The sequence below is a fragment of the Macaca mulatta genome, chromosome 10 (genome assembly GCF_049350105.2).
Source record: "Macaca mulatta isolate MMU2019108-1 chromosome 10, T2T-MMU8v2.0, whole genome shotgun sequence".
Taxonomy (NCBI): Eukaryota; Metazoa; Chordata; class Mammalia; order Primates; family Cercopithecidae; genus Macaca; species Macaca mulatta.
In genome coordinates, this window is record NC_133415.1 from 91,418,117 (window position 1) to 91,437,551 (window position 19,435).

A 19,435-nucleotide genomic window follows, 5' to 3' on the forward strand; every position below is an offset into this window, starting at 1 on the left:
GGTGCCACCTACATAGGCTAGAAATTTGAGGAGTTATCTTTACCTGCTCCTTCCTGTTACTCACTTATGTAATTAGTTTCTAAGTTTCCATCTTCCCAGGGACCCTTGGATCTTTCCTTTCCTCTGTATTTTCCCGATACATCCAAGTGCAGGTCCTTAATATTTCTCACCTAGATTATTACAGTTGTTTCCTACCTACTGTGATTCCTCCAACCCCCAAACCCCTTGCCAGTTCTAACATGTGTTTTCCCTACTTCCATCGTACTTGCTGCCACCATGGTATTCATCCTCAACTACAAATGACCATGCAGTGCCCTACTGAAAACCCTGCAGTGATTTTCCATCAACACAACATGCACTGTTTTCCTCCTTTCCCTCCCCCTCAGTTATAAGCCATCTCACAATATGTGATAAAAACTGCGACCCAAACTATCCACAAGTACATTTTTTTTTTTCTGATGATAATTGGCATCAGCCAGTATGTAAAAGAAGCATGTTCTCAGACCCTTGTTGCTGGGAAGGGGAAGGAGAGTGAAGGTTACAGAATATGTGGGTATAAAGTGACCCATGGAATCACTTGGTACACAATTCCCTTAGTTATGAGTGAAAAACTCAGGCTCACAGAGGGTGTATGACTTGCCCAGGGTTACTTGGGACTAGAGCCCAGATTTTCTAAACCCTTTCTGTTATTGTTGTTGTGCAGTGATAGGACTTGCTCAGTGATTAAAGATTTGCCTTCTTGCCTTTGTAAAGGTGAAGAGTCCTGTGCTAATTTTGTTGATTATATGAGTAGGAGCTCATAAATCCATAAAGTGAAAGTGAGACATTTCCCTGTAGTTTGAGATGAAAAGAATACCATCATAACCTTCTGTTGTGTTGTGGTGAGATGCCGTGACATTAATATCAAATAGAATGGTGCGTTTTATTACTGCCTAACTTCAGAAGTGCTACTCCCAAGTCTTTTCTACAGGCATTTCATCCTTTTCTACCCTAGACCTGGAGCTTGCTTGAGTTTCTTTCCTAGCCTGTGCCTATTCATGATTCCTCCAGCCTCCTACTCCCAAGCCATCTGCTGAGGAGTCTGCAAAATCCCAGTGTCCCCTTCAGGCTTCCTGGCCTTTTTCCAGCTTTTTAAAGACTCTCCTACTTTCATTCCAAATAATTTCATTGCATAGGAAGTTTACAAAAAATATAAGCAGTTGGAATTGTATAGATTTACAAGGACATTTTAGTAGTTTATTGTAATAATAAGAAATTATAGAGAAATTTGAAGACGTTTGACTCCCACACCTGAGACGGAATAATAAAAAGAAGGTTCTGGGTCACTCAGGAAGTCCATTCTGAGTGTTTTTTAACCCCCACCATGCCCCTGAACTTCTGCTGAGATGGAACAGTGTCTGCCTATGGTGGGCAGTGGTACACAAAGGCATGGGCAAATACAACACTAACACTGCAAACATCCAGTCTATCTTTCTGCACTTAAAGTGTTCCCAACATTGGGAGGTTAAGAGTATTTACTGGGACAGTGTTTCCCACAAATGTGTACATGTATCACTGGAGGTATGTGAGATGATCTTAGTTGATATATTAGTGAACATAATTTTATGTTTTTTTAAGCATATGCTTTAAAATTATATAATTAGCATGCCAAAATTCATGATTTTCCATTTAGAGACGCACAGTAGTGGTTGATGTAAAGTAATAGTACTTAGAGTACATGGGTATGGCAGAAACCACAGAGGTGGTACACAAAAGATCAAAGCTTAGGAAACACTGTTGGGCCTTTGATTGTGAGAAGCTCTGCAGTTGATAACAAGTTTATTTTAAATGGTTGTTGTCTGAAATTAAAACTTTTATATACATATTTTATTCTAGATGATTTTTTCCCCTCTGTCACTGTGCTGGTCCGGGGGATGTCTGGAAGACTTGCTTGGGCACAACAGCTTTGTCTTTTACCCAGAGGAGCAAAAGCAAATCAGAAGGTATTCATCAGAAGTTACAGGGAAGTGTGTGTGTGTTTTGTAATTTCAAGGTTAGATAACATTCCAACAGAAAACACAGATCAAATAAATATTTTTGATCCCTAACCAGATTCTCAGTCAGTGGGTTCATATCAGAATCATCTAGGAACCTAGAATTCCAGATCTACTCAATTACTCTTTAAAGACATCTTCAAGGCAGATGTCTTTTCAAAAAGCTTTGCAGGTCATTCTGGCATCTACTTAGGAGTAATTACTGTTGTGGACAATGGCCCCAGTTTTTTTCCATGTAATTTTACATATAATAAAAGTCAGGTATATACCATATGTGAAAAAAATTTGGCGGGACTTCTGATGTGTCCAGCAACAGGACTTAGTTTCACATTGTTTTATATGATTTGTTCTTATATAGTAATTGGTAATATAGTGTATACTTTTTTTTTTTTTTAAAGAGTCAGCGTCTTGTTTGTTGCCCAGGCTGGAGTGCAGTGGTGTAATCATGGCTCACTGCAGCCTAAACTCCTGGGCTCCAGTGATCCTCTTGCCTCAGCCTCCTGAGTAGCTGAGACTATAGGCACATGCCATTGCACCCAGCGCATTTTTAAAATTTTTTGTAGAGACAAGGTCTTGCTTTGTTGCCCAGGCTGATCCCAAACTCCTGTCTTCAAGTGATCTTTCCACCTCAGCTTCCCAAAGTGTTAGGATTACAGATGTGAGCTGTCACACCCAGCCTAATTAAAAAAAAAAAATATATATATATATATATACACACACACACACACACACACACACAGACACACACATATATGCTGTGTATAATTTAATGAAATCTTTTGGGGTGCAGTTTATTTTATTACATTTGTAATTATGTGAATAATACTTGAAAAGTTGGAAAATTCAGATAACGAAGAAATTTTAAATCACCTTTACTCACTACCCAGAGGAATATAACCACTGCTAATATTTTACTGGATTTCCTTCCCATTTTTTCTTTTCATAAACAATAACACTTGAATAGAATTTGAGTAATTTTGTGTACTGCTCTTTTCACTTATAACATTGTAAGCTTTTACTTCTGCTACTAAAAATTTTAAATATGACTTAATATTTCACCAGCATTTAAGAGACACCACAAAATTGGAGCATGTGCCTAAAATCATTTAATATCTTAGATGTCTCTGTTAGATGAGATGTGTTTTTCACCCAGTAAGGAACACTTGTCTATTTTTTCTTGGGGGTACAGATCACATTCTGTCAACAACTCTGTAATTTAATAAGTTAGCATTGAAGACTGAAGAGGAAGGGGACCAGGAAAGGAGCTAAAATTTGTTTAGGGTTCACCATGTATATATTAAAGCATGGATTTGGAGCTATGAAGACCTAGATTTGGTACCCATACTCTCAAGCCATATTAAGGTTCTTGTTAAAATCACTTTCTAGAGATGCCCAGTGAAGCCAAACTTGTCTTTAATTATGTGGAATGATGTGAGAGCCCCTGGGGAAGAAAGTTTGAGTCTTAAAGCTCCAAAATGCTTTACCCACTGGATTACCGCTGAATGTGGGAGATTCGGGCCTGCAGCAGTAGAGGTCCACAGCCCATTTGTCAGTCATGAGATCTATAAGAAGTCGGTGAATATTTTTAGAAAAATAGAGTACATAGGGGCACAAGTTACTTCCCTTTACTGTTATCTGTAGTATTTGCAGGTTCTGGGTGAGTTTTTGTGACATGTAATCCTAGGGAAACACAGCCATCTAAGAGACCAGGGAAATCCATGTCATTACAGATGGGTGTTGGACCCTATATAATAAACAAAATGTTACTTGTTTTAACAGCTTTTTGTGCCTGAACCTCGCCCAGTTCCTAAAAATGATGTTGGATTTAAATATTCTGTGAAACATCGGCCATTTCCTGAAGAGGTGGACAAGATTCCTTTTGTGAAAGCAGATCTCAGCATTCCAGATTTGCATGAAATAGTCACTGAAGAAGTAAGTACATTATTTTTAGCTGTCATCAAGGGGACGAATAGAAACATTCTTACAACTTCCATGGTCAAGCCAATGCTTTTAGTGTTGTTGGAGATGATTTATAAGATGACATGGGTCTCCATCATCCAGGAGGTTGCCATGTTTAAGACGAATATAGATTGTGGCTGATCGAAAGGAACTGCACATCTCTTAGAGCTGTCACTGGGCTGCCTGGCTGTTCATGGTAGGTTTCAGTAGTGTAGTGACATGATCAGACTCTGTTAGTAGAGTTATTTGGAGAAGGAAGACCAGTTCAGAGACTATTATGACAATCCAAGTCCTTATAAGAAAGGAAGGACTATTTCACTGATAGGGAAGTTTAATATATAAAATGTATTGTGGAGGCAGGTCCAAGCAGTCTTGAATTGATGAGGGAAGGAAAAGAACCAAAGAATTTTAGATTTTGAGCTTGAGTGACAAGTATCAGTGCCATTTACAGAAATATAGACATTAGGAAGAGGATAGGTTTGAGAAGATGGGGAAAATGTATTTGGCTTTAGATTAATTTAGAGAGTTAATTAAGATAACTGGCTCTTAGGTCAAGGGAGAAGAATTTTAAGAAGTCGGGGACAGAAGTGTATCAGGACATGAGAGAACAGAAGAGCAGGAATGGAGGAAGAGCTACACTAGCCAGTGCTGGAGAGACCAGGGAGAAGAAAGAATAGAAAAAGTTCCCTGGATTTTGGCATGAAATTTAGGTGACCTTTGAGAACAGGTGTGTACAGTAGGAGGGAGAGTTCAAAGGGCTGGGGAGTGAATGTATTGAGGAAGAGGCAGTGAATAGAAACCACACTGTTAACAGTAAAGGGAAGGGTACAGAATGGGTAATATTATATAAGGAAATGGCCTCGTTAAGGAAAGAAAAGGCTAGTTTTTTTTGTTGTTGTTTTTTTTTTTTTTTTTTTGAGATGGAGTTTTGCTCTTGTTGCCCAGACTGGAGTGCAGTTGTGCATTCTCAGCTCACTGCAATCTCTGCCTCCCGGGTTCAAGTGATTGTCTTGCCTCAGCCTCCTGAGTAGCTGTGATTACAGGTGCACGCCACCACATCCAGCCAATTTTTGTATTTTTAGTAGAGACGGGGTTTCACCATTTGGCCAAGCCGGTCTCGAGCTCCTGACCTCAGGTGATCCACCTGCCTTTGCCTCCCAAAATGCTGGGAATTATAGGCGTGAGCCATCGCACCCGGCCAGAAAAGGCTAATTTTTAAATATTTTTTTCAAGGATGTGAGGATTATGAACATGCTTATAGATTGAAGGAAGAAACCAGGAGAGAGGGGTCTGGCTAACATTGTAAGATGGGCATTGGGACTTACAAGTAATAGATGCAGTAGGGTCAAGAGTGTAGTCTAAAAAACAGATACTTCTAAGACAGAAGGAGAGAGTAGGTGAAGGTTCAGAGACATTTAGAGAGGAAAGGAGGGAAATTGAAGAAGTTTATGAAAATTTTAATCCTGGTTCTTGGCAATGTAATAGGGGATCCAAGACAGTTCTTAAAAATTGCCAGGCAGTCCAGCTGAGGTTAAGTAGCATTATCTACAGTGAAGTTATTTAACTCACTCTGCCGACTTTCTTCAAAAGTCCTTAGGATCTGGAAGCATAAGAATTTGACTGGTGTGGAAATTGACAGGTGTGGAAATTTGGAAGGAGAAGGTTCAACACAGCCGTTTAATGTGCTTAAGGAGAAGGTATTTAGCTGTTAGATGTGGGGGCTTCAGCTTAGTTGGGAAGCAGATAAAGCCAGAAGGATGCTAATGGAGTGGGAAAGCAGGGGGAGGGGTTGAGTGCCCCACAGCAAAAGTAGAGCACGAGCTCAGGGAAGTGAAGGGATAGGAGCTGCACAAGGGGCTTATGATTGGAGAGGGAATTTCAGACTTACAGCCCTGGAAAGCAGGGCACATCTCAGGTTAAAGTTTGTTTTCATGGATGGCCAAAGTTGTGAAGGTTGAGGAGCTTGTAGAATCCTGAGCCAGGTTGTTAGAAGGATTGTCACTCACCAGGGGATGGAATTTTAAACAAGGATTGATCAGAAGAAAAGGTGGGAGGAGTTTCTAAGAGTACAGTCATGTCATCCATATGGATGAGGAATTCCAAACACAGGGAGCATGTCAGGGTAAAGATGGACAGTGATCTGGAAGTGAGGGGTGAGAGTGACAACTCTATCCTCTTTCTTGCCTATTTGAAGGGAACCAGAGACTGAATGTTTTCATTTACAGTGAGAACATGAAGAAGCAATTGTTGAAGGTATAGGGAAGTTTTTTTGGTGTTTGTTTTAACCTTGACCCATGTTTGTTTAATGGCATACTCTGTATTGAACTGAATCAGTGTTGATCGTTGAAAAGTATCTTCATTTTCTTTGTTGCTTGTAGCTTTATTTTCATTTTAAAATTAAGATTGACTTAGCCAGGTATAGTGGGACTCATGCCTGTAATCCCAGCACTTTGGGAACCTAAGGCAGGAGGATCACTTGAGCCCAGGAGTTCAGGACCAGCTTGGTCAACATAGAGAGACCTCAGTCTCAAAAAAAAAAAAAAAAATTAAGATTGGCCTTATTAGTTTCAAAACATTTTCAAAAAATGAAATATTTGGTTTATTTCAGTTAGAAGAGAGACATGAAAAATTAAGGAGTGGCATGGCCCAGCAGATTGCTTATGAAATACACCTTGAGCAACAGAGTGAGGAGGAATTGCAAAAGAGAAGCTTTCCTGACCCAGTTACGGATTGCAAGCCCCCGCCTCCTGCCCAGGAATTCCAAACAGCCCGCCTTTTCCTCTCACACTTTGGATTTTTGTCCTTAGAAGCATTGAAGGTAATTTTCATGAACTTTTATGAATAAATATATTCACAAGTTAACAATCAGCTGACAATAGCTAAAATATTTTTATAAGGATATAAGCAAATTAAAAAAAAAAAAACCAGGTTAAAATTTTACCTTGCATACAAATAAATGAAATTCTGTGCTGCTGTAGGTTGTAGTTTGTGCTCCAGGACAGGTCACCCCATGAATGCATTCAGAGTTCTGAGTCTGAGAGGACTAGTTTGATAATACACCTAACTCTGAATTTTCCTAGATAACGCAGTACCCATGTTAATGAAATCTATAGATAATTAGAAAAAGAATGTTAAAAATCTTCCCCTACTAAGCATTATTACTAAAAATATAAGCTACAATTAACTTTGCTCTTTCATGCCACTTTTAGAAAAGAATGAAGTTAATACTGTAGTATTTGTAAGTCAAGCACTTCTTATATTGTCCAGTTTATAAGATCAAACTGTCTGGCTTTATGTCCTGGAATCACTGCTTGCCAGCTATGTGGTCTTTGGTGAGTTTCTTATCTTGTCTTAGTTCCTCATCATCTATAAAGTGAGAGTGATAAAAGTATCCATCTCATTGATCATGTGAAGATTAAATGTGTTCACTCGTGGAAGATACTTGGTATATATAGTACTTAGCACAAAGTAAGCCAGCCTATAAGGTAAATATTGCCATTCTTCTTAATTCCATTAGCCTTAAAACAATTTTACAGCCAGGTGCGGTGGCTCATGCCTATAGTCCCAGCACTTTGGGAGCCCAAGGCAGGAGGATCATATGAGGCCAGGAGTTCAAGACCAGCCTGGACAACATAGTGAGACCCCCATCTCTCCAAAAAATTGTTTTTAAAGATTAGCTGGGTGTGATGGCACGCCTGTAATACTAGCTTCTCAGGAGTCTGAGGCAAGAGGATTGCTTGAGCCTGAGAGTTCAAGGTTACAGTGAATTATGGTCACTCCACTATACTCCAACCTCGTTAATAGAGTGAGACCCTGTCTCTTGGAAAAAAAAAATTGACAAGTGATGCTATTCCTGTTTTATAGATGTGGACATAGAGGCTCAAAAATGTGAAATAACTTGTCTGGAGGTGGACTTGGAATTTATTCTAAGTCCTGTTTGTTTTGAAAAGTACAACTGAAGATTGCCAAGCAAGAAGTTGCTTATTGCATAAGTTGTCCCCTGCCCTTACTCCCTAGGAACTACCTGGTTATAGGCCATTTAGCTTTGTAGGAAAGTAATAGGGACATTGCTATTTGGTTTTGTATTTCAGCATATAGAGGGAAAATGTTTTTTGCATTTTTTTTTTTGTAGAAAATTGAGTTTGATGCAGCAATATGAACATAAAAACTTAAAATGCAGAATAGAAGAACAGAGAGAGGAAAATTATAAGAAATATAGTGGTAAATATGGAAGGGAAGGAAAAAAGATGCAACTTACAAATCATTAGTGATATTCCTAGTGGAGAAAATTGAACAGAGTAGAAGCAGTAAATAAAAATATACTAGAAGAAAATTAATGCTTCCTATAGACTTCAGGGACACAAGAAAGGCCATAATAGCCTTGTCTCTGAGATTATAGTTTTCCACTTCTGTTATCTATTCTAGCTGAAACTTTTAAGCTTTTAAGAAAATAATTCTCATGCTTTCTCATCTGTATGAGAACATAGGAAAAATAAAGTTACCTGGTTTATTTTATGAACCTTAGAATATTTCTAATAACTAAAACTTGACAACTCATACATACAAAACTACAAACCAGTTTTACTTATGAATATATTTACAAAAGTATTAAAGGGAATGCTAAGCAGACTTAGTTCTGAATTAATAGCATGTTAAGTAAATGGTCTTTCATGATCAAGTAAGGTTTATCCCAGGAACTTAGCAATTAATTATCAGGAAATATTAATAAAGCTATTAAGAAAATAATTTGGTCCCATTAGCAGTTCAGTCAGTGAAACAGTAAGTCAGTATTTACTAGAATCATATTCTGATTTTTAAAAAAATAACAAACTAAGCCAGCACTACTAGTGTAGGTTCTTATTTTAAAAGATTTATCTAAATGACAACCCAGGAGCAAACTAGAGGAATCTTTTGTTAAAATCAGAGGTAAAAATTATCTACCTTGACTACTATTTAACAACGAGAATTTTTTAGTCAATGACGTTTTTTAAACTTTCTAGTTTTAAATAATTATAGATTAGCAGGAAATTGCAAAATAAAGATATGAGAACCTTCCTGCGATGATAAATTCTTATGTAACTACAGTACAGTATAAAAATGAGGAAAGTCAATGAAATGTTAAACTAAGAGGTAAAAATCATTGGAAATGAGAGGACAGTTTGTAGGTAATATGTCTTCTAGTTTGACAACCATAAGACAATCAATAAAATGTTTAAAATAAATGAGAATTAAGATTGCCGTACACAAAAGTACAAAAATTAGTAATTATGCCTGTGATATTCAGTTAAAAATACAATGCAAAAATGCCCCATTTACAGCCGTGATATTGACAAAAGTTACCCTAACAAAGTATTTACAAGACCTAGAGGAAGAAACTTTTAAAAATTATTAAGAGATATAAAATATGTAAATGTTATGTTCCTAGATTAGAAGATCATACAGAAGAACAAGCTGAGGAAATACCTTACTTTTAAAAAAAAGAAGAAGAATGAGGACATTCTGGTCTACAAGGTGTATTACAACATGCTTCAGGTCCACAATTCCTTATCCATGATTTCAAAGTAAAAACTGAAAACTGGAAAATTTTTTATATATTTGTAGTAAATTCATTTAGTGACAAAATTGGACCTGAATTGACATGAGGCTGTTTGTAGTTTTATGTCACTTAGTGTGAATACACTTCTGTTTGACTACAGAAATATTAATGTCTTTGATTATAGAATATTGCCCTAGACCTTGCTAGGAATGTTATATAAATGACTAGAAGGCTAGACTCAATCCTTGCCAGTGTGAAAGACAGTCATTCTTGCTTTCTCTGGAGGGAGCTTTCCTGAAAGATATGCTGTGGTTAGCAGAACCTTGTTTGGCAAGATCAAAATCTCAAAGAAGATAGGGGATTAAGAGGAAAACAAAACAAACATGCATTTCTGAAAAATTTGTAGACTTAATTTTTTTATAGAAGATTTAGGTTTTCAGAACAATTGAGCAGAAAGGGTAGAGAGCTGTCATATACCTTCCCCACAGCCCAGTTTCCCCTGTTATCAACATCTTGCATTCATGTGGTGCATTTGTTATGATTGATGAACTTATATTGGTGCATTACTAACCGAAGCTGGTGATTTACAATAGAGTTCACTTTGTGCTCTACAGGTCTCTGGGGTTTGACAAGTGTATAATGACATGTGTCCACCATTACAATTGTACAAATAGTTTTACTGCCCTAAAAATCCACTGTACTCCACTTATTCATTCCTCCCTCTTCACTCCTCACTCAAAACCTAGCAGCCACTGGTCTTTGTACTGTTTCTCTATAGTTTTACCTTTTTCAGAATGTCATATAGTTGGAATCATACAGTACGTAGTCCTGTCACACTGGCTTTTTTCACTTTTATCAATATGCATTTAACGTTTCTTCATTCAGTATGCATTTAATGTGTCTTTTTGACTTGATGGTTTATTTCTTTTTATTGCCGAATAATACTCCATTGTATGGATGTACCACAGTTGATTTATCCCTTCATCTGTTGAAAGACATCTTGGTTGCTTCCACATTTTGGTTATTATGAATAAAGCTGCTATAAACATTTGTGTGCAGGCTTTTGTGTGGATGTGTGTGGGAAAATACCAAGGTGTGCAGTTGCTGCATTGCATGGTAAGAGTATGTTTGGCTTTGTAAGAAACTGCCAAACTGTCTTCCAAAGTAGCTGTACCATTTCACATTTCACCATTAATGAATGAGGAAAAAAGTACATTAAAGGTAAGTTCTAGAAAGCACAATATTATAGAGAAAACAGGATCCAAAATTATATACACAATATAATCTCAGTTGTCTTTAATTTAAAAAGAGGCAAATAAAAGAACTAAAAGGAAGTATGTTAAATAATTTCTTTAGGATTATGGTTGTGTTTATTCCTACCATTCTACATTTTTAAATTTAATTTTTATTAAACCATGAGCAAGTATTGTTTTTATAATTATAACAGTGCAAGAGAATAGGTAATAATTGCTGCTTTCTTCTTTTGGTGGCAGGAACCTGCAAATAGTCGTCTACCTCCTCACCTTATTGCACTTGATTCCACGATACCTGGATTTTTTGATGACATAGGGTATCTGGATCTCTTGCCATGTCGTCCTTTTGACACAGTTTTTATTTTCTATATGAAGCCAGGTCAGAAAACGAACCAAGAGGTAAGAGTTATGAATTTTTTTTTTTTGGTATATTTTTGTGCTATAAATACACATCTAGAAAAAAAAATTGAGGCAAAATTAATATGGAGAGTTTATTTGGGCCAGAGTTGAGGAAATGGGAAATGCTGGAAAGTTCTCCCAGGAACAAAGGAGAGTCTCAAGTTTTTAAAGATAAAAAGAATGAGCCAGGAGAACAGATGATTACAAAAGTTGTTTTTCAGGAATTCTCATTGGTTTACAGAAATAACATTGATTAGTGAGTAGATATAAATTATTGAACTGTAGGATATGAGCTGTGGTGTCCAGCACTGTTAGATTAGTTTATGAACTATTGGTGGTGACATGCAGTCTAGAGTCCATATAGCACGCAGCTTCAAAATTATTAGTTAGCTCAAGCAGGAGTGAGATGCGACTGCTATCACATTTCAGTGCCTTTCTGGGCATGATAATTTGAGGGAGACTCGCATTCCTTAAAAAGTTTCATTTTCATATACAAAATTTTACGTGGTATGTACTTGTCTATGGCAAGAAGTGTTTTATACTCAATGCCTAAAGACTTGCTATGAACCAGTTTGAAAACAGAATTAACCAAAACTATGATACTTGGAGTCCTGAGTCTTTTGACCCTTAAGAAATGTGATTTAAATAGGAGCTGTAGGGTATCTTTCTTCCCCCTCAGGAATTCAGATTCATAAGACAAAATAAACTGAAATAAAGAAGGGTAGTCATAAAAAGTTAAAGTAAGGCTCAAGAAGAATAAAACAACAGCAACAAATATTTATTGAACATCTTCCCTGTGGCTCAGCATGCCAGGATATAGAAACGAGTAACAGTTTCCCTTTTGAGAAGCAGCTCACCTTCCTAGTAATTTCAGAAACAAATCATTTCAGTTGAGGAATGCGTGGTGTGCAGTGGGGGAAATAACAGCTGAAATAAAGGAGAAAAACAGAAGGACTGGCCGGGTGTGGTGGCTCACGCCTGTAATCCCAGCACTTTGGGAGGCCGAGGTGGGTGGATCACCTGAGGTCAGGAGTTCAAGACAAGCCTGGCCAACATGGTAGAACCCTGTCTCTACTAAAAATACAAAAATTAGCTGGTGTGGTGGCAGGCACCTGTAGTCCCAGCTACTTGGGAGGCTGAGGCAGGAGAACTGCTTGAACCCAGAAAGCGGAGGTTGCAGTGAGCCGAGATTGCACCATTGCATTCCAGCCTGGGCGACAGAGCGAGACTCCGTCTCAAAAACAAAACAAAACAGAGGGACTAAGTAAAACATAGCTGGATACGTGTAACAAAGAGACTAGGAGAAGGATGAAGAAAAACGTAAGATAGGTGAGAATGGAAAACTGAGAGCAAAATGGCAGGAAACTTGAAGTGTTTTTTGAAAAGGAATAATTGAAATATAGAATAGGCAGGAAGTTACTGACTATAACTAGGAAAAAACTGAAGGAAGACTTGTAAAATGTAGTATTCAGATGTGTAGGGCACTGTGACTGCATGATCCAGGAGTTTTACTGTAGTAGTCATTTTAAGACCATCAGCTAATCAAATTAGCATGCCTAAAGAAATTTACCAAAGTTTCCAAATGTTTAGAAGCACTGTTTCAAATGATTTGTGAGCTCCTAGAAAAGAATGCTGATTTATGAGAAAGTTATTTTTTTGTTACTGAGTCAATAAAGTTAATAAGTGTCTGTTGTTAGGTGTACAAAATCTGTAAGATTTCTGGCCCCCTAAAACTGCATAGAGGCGAAGACAGATGATTAAATAAGCAACCAACTGTTGTAAAGGGTGCTAATAGGGTCATTAAAGCACGTTCTAGGAGCAGTAGCGGGAAAACCTAATCTGGTTTTAAGGTGGCCTGGAGGGAAAGATACTCTAGCTGGTATTTAAGGTATGCATTAACTGTAGGTAAGGAGGCAGAAGCAGATTGTCACTGACAAAGTAATAATAATGTATAAATTCTTCAGGGTAAAGAGAGTATTTTATCTTCATAAAATTCATTATGGGGTCTAATATACTTGGAGCTTAAGAGAAAGTGGGCTGGTGGTAGCCAGAGATGAGACCGATGGACTCAAGTGTTTTAGAAGAACCTCAGTAAAATTGGATTAATTCTGGAGGTGGGGATCTGTTTTGAAGGAAGTCAGCGCATTCTTTGTTTGAGAATAATGAAGCCACTTTCTCCTGCCTGTACAAGAAGACACAAACCCTTGAGGCACCTCCTAACCCAGTCCAGTTTCCCTAGCTGTTTAGAAGCTGAGGGTAACTAGGAATTAATGAAGATTTCCTGAGACCTCCTTTGGAATGTCTGAGACCTGTCTTCCCTAGCCACAGGGTAGATTAAGATTAATTTCTGTCTGCCAGAATCCATGCAAGTTGAATTGGATTCACTTATTGCTTCTTGACTAAATTTTCAAAAATTTTTTATTTAAAAGTTTTACTTCTAGATAAAAATTTGAATTGCAAAAACTAGAAATGGTTGTTAAGTCAGTTTCTTGGCACCCATAAGAATGTGAAGGGATATGGGTAAACTAAATAGGTTCACTTCTAAAGAGACTGGTTTTAGGCCGGGCACGGTGACTCACACCTGTAATCCCAGCACTTTGGGAGGCTGAGGTGGGCGGATCATGAGGTCAGGAGATCGAGACCATCCTGGCTAACACAGTAAAACCCATTTTTACTAAAAATACAAAAAATTAGCCGAGTGTGGTGGCAGGCACCTGTAGTCCCAACTACTCGGGAAGCTGAGGCAGAAGAATGGCATGAACCCAGGAGGTGGAGCTTGCAGTGAGCAGAGATTGCGCCACTGCACTCCAGCCTGGGTGACAGAGCAAGACTACGTCTCAAAAGAAAAAAAAAAAATAGACTGGTTTTGTGCTTAAGAGGTAATGACTTTGAAATGATTTGCAATGGGTCAGATGTAATGGATGTAACTTCTTACATTTTGACTTTCACAGGCCTCTATATGATCTTGGTATAGATTAGCATTGTATGAATGACATCAGTGATCTGTGGACTGGCTGCATCATAGTTATTTGGAGGAATTTTTAGAAATAGTGATTCCAGGATTCTGCATTCGCTGATTTTAATGTAGAAGGTCTAGGGCAGGCGAAGAGAACCTTATTTTTACGCGATTTCCCAGGTGATTTTGTTACACTCTGCTCTCCACCCTCCCCCTTTCGTTTTTCATTTGCAAAGGAATTTCTTGTTTTCCTTCCTTTAGAAATGAGTTTTTCAAGAGTAGCACTATTACCATCTTGGGCCAGATAAGTTCTTTGTTATGAGGGCTGTCCTATGTATTTTAGAACATTTAGCAGCATCTTTGGCCTCTACTACTAGATGTTTGTAGTGTGCGTCACCAGTTATGACAACCAAAAATGTCTCCAAATGTTGGATGTCCGCTGAAAAGCAAAATCATCCCTAGATGAGAAGCACTGTTTTAGAGTGAGGGACGCTTTGTGAGGCCAGTAGAAAGCGCACGCCTTACATTTAGTGCTTAGTGAAGAGGAGAGAACTTTGTGGCCACTTCATTTTTCCTGAAATTCTCTTCTTTGACCTAAGAAAAGGATATTTTCATACTCATTTATTAATTACACCTAATGTTTATTGAATTTTAGTAGGTTTTATAGCCTTTGTCAAGATTTATGGTTAAATAGTTGCATCCCTATGTAATGTTTCTCATTAACCAGACAGTAAACTTCATGAAGGTAAGGACATAGTATCTTTTAGTAAACATGCCTGGTTCAGTAATTGTTTTGCTAGGAAGAGAGCTCATAGCTTTTCTTGCATTATTTCATAACCATTGTTATTATCTCTACTCTATGGATTAAGAAACTGAGGCAGTGGGGTTAAGAAACTTGCCCAAGGCTCAGCCAATCCAAATCTGTCTAACTCTGGAGAATGCATTTTCTCTATAGTGATATATCCTCAAATGTATTCTGAGCTTGGACATGATTTGTCAGAAGCTTCAAAGCTAACCAATTTTTATGAAGATTTATTTTGATACATTATTTTTCTTCCTTCATTATAGCTGATGATTGGTATGTATTTCAGATTTTGAAGAATGTGGAGTCTTCCAGAACTGTTCAGCCACATTTCCTAGAATTTTTGCTTTCCCTTGGCTGGTCAGTAGATGTGGGCAGACACCCTGGTTGGACTGGGCATGTTTCTACCAGTTGGTCTATTAATTGTTGTGATGATGGTGAAGGATCTCAACAAGGTAAAACTCACAGTGCTTCAAATGTCAGTTGTTGCTTGTTTTGTTAGTCTTGTTTTTTTTCCCCCTTTACTATGATTTATAGTCTTATTAAAAATACAAAACCAGGCTGGGTGCAGTGGTGCATGCCTGCCTTTGAGAAGCCAGGTGGGAGGATCGACTGAGGCTAGGAGTTCAAGACCAACCTGGGCAACATAGCAAGACACCGTCTCTACAAAAGATGAAAAAATTTTCTAGGCTTGAGGGCCACGTATTTGTAGTCCTGCCTGCTCAGGAGGCTGAGGTGGGAGGATCACTTGAGGCCAAGATTTGGAGCTGTGATCATGCCACTGCATTCCAGCCTGAGTGACAGAGCAACTCCCTGACTCTAAAAAACAAACAGAGGTATATAGAGGAAAAGTATCCTTCCCCTAATCCCAGTCCTGACAGGGTAACTTAATACTAGTTTATATATTCTTCTAGACATTTTCAGTGTATATGAAATATATACACATAATGATAGAGTTAATTAATACAAAATGACTGGCTTATTACAATGCTGATAAGTTCCTTTTTTATAATATGCATAAGATTCAATTTTCTATACAAATGGTATAATAAATATAGGTCATCCATACAAACAATACAGCTTCCTAACAAGCATGTTTTGTTTGATAAGTAGTTTTCTGTTAACCAGTGTGTTTTATCAACTGTGGCTATCAGAAGAGTCATACTTAAAGGTTAGATTCTTGGGATATTATACCAAAAGCTTTGTAGTAAACAGCTGACCATCTCTGAGGATTCTTGCCCATCCCCTCAGATCCTCTGAGGAACTGTAATCAGGATAACAAGTACCAGAGCAAGTATAAATTTAAACTTAAGACCTTTGCCCCACCTGGCTAGTGCTTTGTGTTCCTGGGCTCCTGAGGTCACTGGAAAGTTAGTATTACCTCTCTAAAGTGGATAATGCCTATGCCCAGTGCACATTTTTCATTTTGATAAATATATCAGTTGGATACTTAATGGTTGCAAGTATCAGAAAACGTGACCCAAACTGCCTTAGATTTTGAAGATAATTTATTGCCCATGTAACTGAAAATTCTAGAGGTTGGTTAAGCTTTGGTGTCATTTGATCAGCATTCCTGTTTTATTTCTTTACAATTTTCCTTTAGCGTTGCTCTCCATATTTTGGCTTTGTCACCAGCCTGGCTTCTCTAATAGTGCAGAAAGGCAATTCCAGGCTTTACATTCACATACCACAGCAGCCTGAAGAGGAGAGATTAGCCAGATCTCAGAACCCCCTACTCCCCGAATACGGAACTATATGGTGATTAGACTATCCCAAGCCTGTCCTTGTGGCAAGAAAGAATGACTCTGGTAGAGAGATACAGACAAGATAGAACTAGTATCAGAGGTCAGTCCCACATGCACATTTTGCCTGCTGCAGAATAGGGGTGGATAGAGTGGCTGTTGGGATAGTAACCACAGCATCTACTACAGCAGATACAAAGTCCCTGCCCGGAGCCCACACCAGGAGTCAGAAAACGAAAGCCCAGTTTTTGAAAATAAAGTTTTATTGGAACTCGGTCACACTCTAGATTACACATTGTCTATGACAGCTTTCATGCTACAATGACAGAATCGAGTAGTTGTGGCAAAGATCCTATGGCCTACAAAGCCGAAAATGTTATCTGTCTGGTCCTTTACAGAAAAAGTTTGCTAACCTCTTGTCTAAGCTCCCTATTTGCCAAATCTTCACCAGCATTAGGTATCTTCCAGTTTTTTAAGTGAGAAATTTTTCATTTTTAATAATGCTTGAGCATATCTTACCATATTTTTATTTCTTTCCTGAGAAGTACTTGTTCATTTCCCCTGTCCAATTTTTGGTCAGATTGTTGGTCTTTTATGTACTGCTGGTAGGACACTGAGTTCATTTTAATTGAGAACTATATAGCTCTCATGGGTGTTTCTTTTGTTAATTCAGTCTTCCTGGCTGAGAGCAGATGCTATTACTAAAACTGGCTGTACATTTTTATACAATGTCACTGACCATTGAGGAAGGTGGAACATAGGCCAACTTGAGGAGCCATAGAGAGAGACCAGGGATAGAAATGCCTTAAAAGCCAGAGTCCAGAGATAACGCACATGTGTACTCTCTCTCTTCTCTCTCTCTGTCTCTTCCTCCCTCCTCCTCCTCCTCCTCCTCCTCTTCTTTTCCTCCTCCTTCTTCTTTCTCTCTCTCTTTCTGTCTGTCTCTCTCTCTCTCTCTCTCTCTCTCTCTCTCTCTCTGCCTGCCTGCCTGTCTCTCTGGCCCAACTCCCTTCTGAGGTACTGGGATGGTCTTCCTTTTGATTATTTATTCACCGGATCCAAAGGACTGCTCCCTTAATCTGCTTCATACACATGAATTAAAAGCCCTGCTAATCAGAAGTGGTCTGATATATAGTCATTTGAGAAATTATGAAATTAAGATTTTATGATTTAAAAATAAAGACATCTAATAAGCATTATATTTTATTCTTTCATACTAATTGGTTCTTGCTGGAAACATATATTCTATTTATCACTTTATTAACCAGTTAACATTTCGTGTAGCAAGATGATACTGGTTTTTTTCTACTTTTTGAAGCTGTAATGTGGTGTTTCTTTTTCCCAGAAGAAGTGATTTCCTCTGAAGATATTGGAGCTAGCATTTTCAATGGACAGAAGAAGGTGCTGTATTATGCTGATGCCCTTACGGAAATTGCTTTTGTGGTTCCTTCTCCTGTGGAGTCCTTAAGTAAGACCATTTTGCATGGTCCTGTTTTAGGATCTATATTTATATTCCTGGGTTGTGTGATATTACTGCTTTGGAAGAGATTTTGAAGTGATCTAAGGCATTCTTTAGCTTCTAAGGCATTATAACAGAATATGCAGAAGCACAAGGTATCTTCTCTTAACTTTTTAAGGAAAGTAGTTAAAGACAAGCAGACTGACCCTCTGATAATCTTTAAATAGTGAAGGAATCCCATTTCAACTGATATGCTTTCTTTAATTTAATTAATCAGTACATAGGCTTATTTTCCAGTTCATTTCTTTCTATAATTACGAGTGATCCCTCACTTACTTTTTGAGAGCCTTTGCATGGAACCACATAGAATCCTACAACGGGAAGGATCTCATGATAGCATCTGGCCATTCTTCTGAGCAAGAGAAACTTAAGCAGCCTAGAAAAGATGGTGGTCCAAGACTTTTCTTTTTAAGAATTGGGAGTAATTATTACTTCTTAGTCTGAACTCACAGTTTTATTTTGCCCAGAACCTTTGCTTTTTGCAAGTTAAGCCTGTTTGTTCAAGCCTGACCGAGTAGGTGGTCAGGCAGTAGATAGAAAACTTCACCTTCTTCTTTGAGATCATTTTTAGGATGGGATACTGTACATCACGATTTCACAGTCTCATTTCCAGACTAACAACTTTTGTTGTGCCCTACCTTGGTAGCTGCCTAACTTCTGTCCTTGGACCCTTGATTTCCCACTCTAGGCCCCTCCCTGTCTTACTCTCTGGGGCCAGCTGTGTCGCTGGAAGGTTGGACCTTCTACGGTTTAGGTTTGAATTATAGCGGCTGTTGGGCTTCCTGTCAAGGTTCTGGTTTACTACTTTAATTCCAGAAGCCAGAACCTGTCCATCCTCTTTGGGGACATACCTGCCTAATTTCTCTGGCCCAGCCTGTTAGTACCAGACAAGTCCTCCCAGCACTAGAGCCTTGTCCTTACACTAAAGCTCCTACAGTTGGGTCTTTGTCTTCTGTTGTGAAACATCTCCTATGCCAACTGTGCCCACTCCTACTCAGCTTCCTCCTATTTCTGATATTTGGGGATTTTTTTAGATAGGGTGGAGGATAACTTTTTGTGAACTTATCTCTAACCACATTACTCTTAATCATAGAGACTAGATCTTCTGTAGCTTCTGGATGTCCCAGTGCCTATTTGGCACAATGCTACATGATCGAATATGTAATCAAAATGATTCAGAGAGTAATAATGGCATGTATTATATTCTACATCTGAAATGTCAAATATTTTCTAGTC

At 38.3% G+C, this 19,435-nt stretch overlaps 1 protein-coding gene across 12 annotated transcripts in view; it reads left to right on the forward strand.

The window, feature by feature from the left end:
- RALGAPB (Ral GTPase activating protein non-catalytic subunit beta) overlaps nt 1–19,435 on the forward strand; it is a 110,003-nt gene that overhangs the window by 78,165 nt on the left and 12,403 nt on the right. For 7 of the 12 annotated variants that reach the window (XM_015149027.3, XM_015149029.3, XM_077951799.1 and 4 more), the window contains 6 exons: nt 1,876–1,982; nt 3,813–3,965; nt 6,601–6,810; nt 11,022–11,180; nt 15,228–15,393; nt 18,026–18,148. In XM_015149027.3, the coding sequence (XP_015004513.1) occupies nt 1,876–1,982; nt 3,813–3,965; nt 6,601–6,810; nt 11,022–11,180; nt 15,228–15,393; nt 18,026–18,148 (918 nt within the window). The remainder of the gene's footprint in view (nt 1–1,875; nt 1,983–3,812; nt 3,966–6,600; nt 6,811–11,021; nt 11,181–15,227; nt 15,394–18,025; nt 18,149–19,435) is intronic. The other 5 variants (XM_077951801.1, XM_077951802.1, XM_015149032.3 and 2 more) reach the window with 1 other exon arrangement.